This window comes from Aptenodytes patagonicus, chromosome 1 (genome assembly GCF_965638725.1).
Source record: "Aptenodytes patagonicus chromosome 1, bAptPat1.pri.cur, whole genome shotgun sequence".
Taxonomy (NCBI): Eukaryota; Metazoa; Chordata; class Aves; order Sphenisciformes; family Spheniscidae; genus Aptenodytes; species Aptenodytes patagonicus.
The window spans coordinates 204,340,365-204,346,164 of NC_134949.1; the positions used below are offsets into that span (position 1 = coordinate 204,340,365).

Below are 5,800 nucleotides of genomic sequence, written 5' to 3' on the forward strand. Positions count from 1 at the left end.
GCTTGCGGGAGAGGAGGAAGAGAGGCAGGAGCTTTTCCCCAAAGGAAAATGTCCCTGGGACCAGCCCTAACCCCCCGGATACGTCCCGCTCTCGGCTCGCAGCCCGATCTGCCTCTGCCCCCCGGCCCGAGATGACCCGCGGATTTTCTGCCGCATCCCCGGGCTTGCACCCATCCCTCGGGGAGGCGAGCGCAGTCCTGCGCGCCGCGGAGCCCCCGCAGCGGAGCCGCTGGCGGAGCCCGGAGGAGGGCCTGGCTACCTGCGCCGGTCATCAGGAGCCGGTCATTGGGGGAGACAAATCCTGCCCGCAGGACACTGGGGCTTTTTTTTTTTTCCTTCTTCTTTTTTCTTTCTTTCTTTCCGCCTCCCCCCCCCCCCCCCCCCCCCCCGCAAAGGTAAAAGAAAACGAAACAAAACAGATTCCAGCTTCCAAAGAAGGGGCTAATAGTCCCTGCGGGGTGTCCTCGGTAGAGCCGATGTCACGGGGCCTCTGGAAGGGACGGGGACGGCGGGGTGCCAGCCCCGGGATGGTCTGGGACGCACGGTTCCGCGTCCGCGCTTGTGCGGCGCCGGGCACGGCGGGACCCGCGGCCCGACCGGGCAGCCGTCCGCGGTAAGGCGGCGTGCGCTCGCTTCTCCTCCGGTTTCCAGACCGCTCCGTGCACCCAGGGTTGCACACACCGCCGGCGGCCGCCCGAGATCCGCCTTCCCCGGGAGAAGCTGCCCGGGAGGGCCCGCAGCGGCGCGGGGTGCCCGGGGGGAGCGGTCCGGGCTCACCGCCATCCCGGTGGCTCGCTTCGGCCTCCTCCGGCCGTACGGCCCGCAGCGAGCTTCTTTTCGCTACAGCCGAACACCTTTCATTTAATTTTCGCAGGACGGGAATTTCGGAGTGGGGACACCGAGTTTCCCCGGGGGGAAGGCGGGCGAGGGTCGGCCACGGCACGGCGCAGCACGGCGGCGGGGAGCCGGTGCCACCCTCTCGGCCCTCTCCCCGGCCCCATCCGCTTCCTCGGCCCGGGGCGTGGGTCTCCCCGCGTCTCACCGAGAGTCCTGCTGCCTTCTGGGGGCGAGGCTGGGGGCGAGCAGGTCCCTGGAGGCCCCCGAGGGCAGGTTCCCGGGGGGGCACGGCTGGAGACCCTCCTTGCCCTGCAGCTCCCCGGAGGACACCACACAGTCTTGCTCGGTGTCATTGCTGTTGCCCGCCCCTCGCTTTTTGTCCTCTTCTTTCTTCCACTTCATGCGCCGGTTCTGGAACCAGATCTTGATGTGCCTCTCGGTCAAGTTCAACATGACAGCCAGTTCCACCCGCCGCGGCCTGGAGATGTACTTGTTGAAGAGAAACTCCTTCTCCAGCTCCAGCAGCTGCGCCCGGGTGTACGCCGTCCTCGTCCGCTTGTTCTCTTCCTGCTCCACCACGTAGGACCCCCCTGGAGAGAAGGGAGAGTCAGCCCCGGCCCGCCCGGCCGCCCCCTCGGGCTGCGGGGGGCCACGCGGAGGGAAGCAAGCGGGGTGAGGGGGCGGCCTCTGGGAGCCCCCCCGGCCGGGCGGTGCTGGCGGCGGCTGTCAGGACTGCTGCTATTTTATAACAATTTCGTATTTTTTATAATAATTTGGTGGAGCTTTTCAGGGAAGCGCCGTCCCTCAAGCCGGGGGAGACGCTCATGCGCCACCGTTTGCGTGCCGCCGAAAGCCCCGCAGGATCCGGGGCCTGGCAATTGCTCAGGTTCGCGTGAAAAAAAAACAGAACAAGAAAAAGAAAAAAAAGAAAAAAACCCAACCCAAAACAGAACGGGGAAAAAAAACCGCCAGAGAAAACCAATTAAAAAATCAAAACAAAGCAATAACAACAAAAATTTGGTTTTCTTGTGTGACACACACGCACAAGCGGCCAAACAAAACATAATTAAAAAAAGAAATTAAAACATCTCAGCTCTCCGGTAAACGAGCCGGAGGAGAAGCCATGCCGCCAGCGGAGGGCCCGCAGGCCGCGGGGTCCCGGGGAGGCGGCGCGGCGGGGCAGGGCAGGCGGCTCTCCCCGACGGGGCCTCGGGTGAGGGGGCCTCCGTCCTATGCACAAGCCGCAAAAAGATGGGGGGAAATCTCACGGAACAGGAGGCTGAGGGCCGCGGGGAGTCTCCCGGGATATCGCCACCGAGCAACCCTGGGCCCACGGAGGCTTTGGCCCTTTCCCGGCCGCCGAGACCCCCGCGGGAGGCATCGGGGTGGGCGCCGATGCGGCTGCCGGGCCGGGAGCGGGACCAGGGCCGGCAGCCCCTCGTTTCGGCAGGTTGGTGAAACCTTGGATTTCTCGTTCCCGGCAACAGCGACAGCATTCCCAGCGCGGCCGCCGCCGTCCTGCGTGGGTGCTGGGGCGCGGGTGGTACCGGCGGCGGCAGCGAGCGGGGCCGGGGATGAGCACTGAAACTCACGGCCGCTATCGCCAGCACCGGGAGCCCAGCTGGGTACGCGTTTGGTGGCGATATCATCTGTAGGGCACAGGGGTTTAGACAGCCAGATTGAAACAGCCATTTCAACAGAGGGCTACGCGGGATCTCCCGCCGCTCACATATTCCCATGATTTTATATAAATAATGTTTATAAATAGAAACCTATGTATGTACAGCTACGTGGGTATATATTTTTTAAAATATACATTAAAATATATGTATATACATAAAATGTTTATAAATATAAACCTATCTATATACACCTATGCATACCTATAATTAAAATATATATTTAAAATATACGTATATGCATAAAATGTTTCTAAATATAAACTTATGTATATACTCGGATGTGTGTGTATGGATTCGAAAAAAATGTTCTGTTATGGTAAAGTAAACTAGTGCTGCCGGGAGGCGGAACACCGTGGGCCTGTCGGAGGGCCGCGGCCGGCCGGGGCCCGGGGCTCGCCGGGCCGCTCTCCCCGCCGTGCCCCGCCCGCGGGACGGGGCGAGCCCCGGGACGCGGCCAGCGGCCCCCGGGCAGGCGGCCCCGGCGGGCGCGGAGCCGGGCACGGTGGGTGGCACCGGGCCGGGCTCGGCCGCGGCCTCTCTGGGCGCCTTTCCACGGCAGTAACAACACAAAGGCCCGCAGAATCCACGGACGCCTAAATCCCAAGGGTTTCCATAAAAAATAAATCCTTAGGCTATATGGTTGGCCATATATACTGTGCAAATATACTGGGGTTTGGCCACGAGCGTTGTGTAGGCGCCCGGCACGGCGCTGTGCCCCTTTCGCTGTCCGGGCGTGCACCGTGCACCCGCGATAGGAACAGCCCGTGCGTGCGTGTGCTCGCACACACATCCCGTGCACCGTGTAAGGCTGCAGCACAGCCCTGGCCTGCACCTCCCGGGAGAGCTGGGAAGAGCAGGGAAGGGGTTTCGGCTTTTACGGGAAAAGTTGCGTTTTGCTTCTTGTTTTTGTCATTCCTCGGATACAGGAGATAGAAAAATAGGGGTAGTTTGAGAGTTTGGCTTTTTCTTTTTCTTTTTCTTTTTCTTTTTCTTTTTCTTTTTCTTTTTCTTTTTCTTTTTCTTTTTCTTCCCCAAATTCATTCAACCCGAGGAAACGGTCTGATTTTCTCCCCCCCGCCCCTGCACAATCTCTGCAGCCGAGTCCGCGGCGTGGGGCAGCGCTCCTCTCCCCTGCCCGGCAGATGCGCCTCCGTGGGGACTGGGGACCGCCGCCTTTCCTTCTCCCCGCCTCGGTCTGCCCCATGCAGTTCCCAAACTATTTCACAGTGATTTTAATACTCCGGTCCTTTTTTCAACTGTCTATTTGAACAAAGTCATTAATATAATATTTGCCGTATAGGCGTGACAAAGGCGCAGGACACGATAACATTGTGCAGGCAGAGACAAAAATATTGTTGGGCAGCGGAACTTTCTGCCTCGATAGAGTTTCTTCCCTCGCTGGCAGCTCTGTTTCGTTTGTGCATTGTTTCTCCCGCCCTGGGTTTTCACTTGGAAAGGTGCAATTACGGCTAAAACCCACCGAGGAAGCGGGAGGGAGTGGGACAGGAGGGGAGATGGGCTCTGCCGCCCGGGCGCCCGGGAGAGCCCGGTGGGCAGCGGAGAGGGGCAGGGCGGCTGCCCCGGGGTTTCGGGGGCTGCTCCGCGGCTGCACGGTCCGCGCAGGGACGCGGGCAGCCGTGCCGTGCCCTGCCCTTACAGCCCTGCCAGCCGCTTCCCCACCCGCTCCACCCCGCGGGTGTCTCCGCGCCCCCGGCCTCGCCCTGCGCGGCCCCGGCCCCCGCGCGGAGCCCACCGCGGAGACCCCCTGCTCGGCGGAGCGGCAGCGCCCGGGAAGCGTTTGCGCGTCGCCCCGACTCGGCGACAATTAGTTAATTGGTGAAAAATAATTCGTTAATAATTGCTCAGGGCTTGGGCAGCGCGGGGCGCGGCGACCCCGCCGGCGGGGACCGGAGGGCCGGGTCTCACCCCGGCGTTCAACCCGACGGTAGCAGCCCCACAGCAGTGGGTCTTGGGGGGCTGGCAGGGGGGAAGAAGCGTCCCGGGGAAGCGACCCTCCCGCCGGCCCCTCCGGGACCTCTCCGCGCTACACCCGAGCGGCGGCGGCAGGGCCGGTGCCTGGAAGGTTTCCTGCCCGCCGAGAGCGAGAGAAGCGGCGGGGCAGCGGCAGGGTGAGGCGGCGGGGCTTACCGGTCCACTGTCCCTTCCAGGCGTGCGATTTGGTGGACTTCATCCAGGCGAAAGGCACCTGCACCCGGGGTTCCTCTATCGCTCCCGTGTCCGCCCCGTCTGCGAAAGGCAGCGCGTCCTGGTGGGGAGGAGGAAGATGAGGGTGGTGGTGGTGATGGTGATGAAGGTGGGAGACCCCGGCATCCTCTGTGATGGGGGGCACCTCGTAAGGTGAAATGTCTGGCGGGCTGCCTTGCTCGAGAGCCCCTAAGGCGCTGGGGTAAGGAGTCTGCTGCTGCCTGCCCATGTAGAGGCAGGCGGGAGGGCTGGGGTTGTAATCCTGCGCCTGGGCTCTCTGAAACGCACACGACTCCTTGTAGAGCTGCGCCGAGGCGTAATACTGCTCCTCGGTGTTCATGGCGAGCGGGGCCGGGCGGGGGGGTCTCGCAGCTTAGGGACACATAAGGCTGCTCCCGCTCCCGGCGGCCGGGATGCCTCTTTGACAGCTCGCCGCCCCGTCGGGCCCCGCCGCCCTGCCCGGCTCCCGCTGCCTCCCCATAGGCGCCGCTCCCCCCACGTGAGCCCTCCCGCAGCCCTCCTGGGCGGGGCGCGACCCATAAGAGGCCACCCGGGGTGGTCGCGGCCCCGCAACCCCCTTCCCCTTAGCCGGGCAGGACCCGGGACCCCCCGACCCCGCCGCGGGGTGCGGCTCCCTGCTTTGGGGTGAGGAGCCCCGCGGCGAGGGGCTTGCGGGGCCGGGGAGGGGGTCGGGGGATTGCCCGACGTGCGGGGCTCTCCGGGAGGGATGGCCCCTAAACCCACCTTTCCCTCCCCGCCCCGCTTGCCCAGGGCTGCTCATCCCCCAGCACCGCCGGGCACGGCCCGGAGAGCAAAACCCTCGGGGGTCGCGGGGGACACGGCTCCTGGAGGGGTTTGGCATCAGGGCACTTTTGGCTGCGGGGGCATCTCGGCCAGGGATGTGGGCGTCCGGGGACGGACAGGATGCGCCGGGGGGTCGCTCGCTCGGGGGGACCGGTGTGCCGGAGCCCTGGGAGCAGGCAAGTACCGGTTTTCTGCCCGCTCCCCCCGTGCCCGGGAGTATGAGGCCGGTGGGGACCACAGTGCTATCACCAGAGCGAGCGATAGGCAGCGGA

At 63.8% G+C, this 5,800-nt stretch overlaps 1 protein-coding gene across 1 annotated transcript; it reads right to left on the bottom strand.

Annotated features, from left to right (window-relative positions):
* Window positions 1-649: 649 nt before the first annotated feature.
* PDX1 (pancreatic and duodenal homeobox 1) lies at window positions 650-5,064 on the bottom strand. The gene is made up of 2 exons (XM_076361810.1): window positions 4,668-5,064; window positions 650-1,427 (listed from the first exon to the last, which is right to left on the bottom strand). The coding sequence occupies exons 1-2, from the start codon at window positions 5,062-5,064 to the stop codon at window positions 1,039-1,041; spliced, it is 786 nt and encodes a 261-aa protein (XP_076217925.1). The 3' UTR covers window positions 650-1,038.
* Between the last annotated feature and the right edge of the window lie 736 nt (window positions 5,065-5,800).

What these genes read in the sequence shown, in the direction of transcription:
- PDX1 (XM_076361810.1), bottom strand. Translation starts at nt 5,064, where the DNA reads ATGAACACCGAGGAGCAGTATTACGCCTCGGCGCAGCTCTACAAGGAG. An exon ending in CTGGAAGGGACAGTGGACCG is followed by an intron (nt 1,428 to 4,667) that starts GTAAGCCCCGCC and finishes CCTTCTCTCCAG; the next exon opens with GGGGGTCCTACGTGGTGGAG.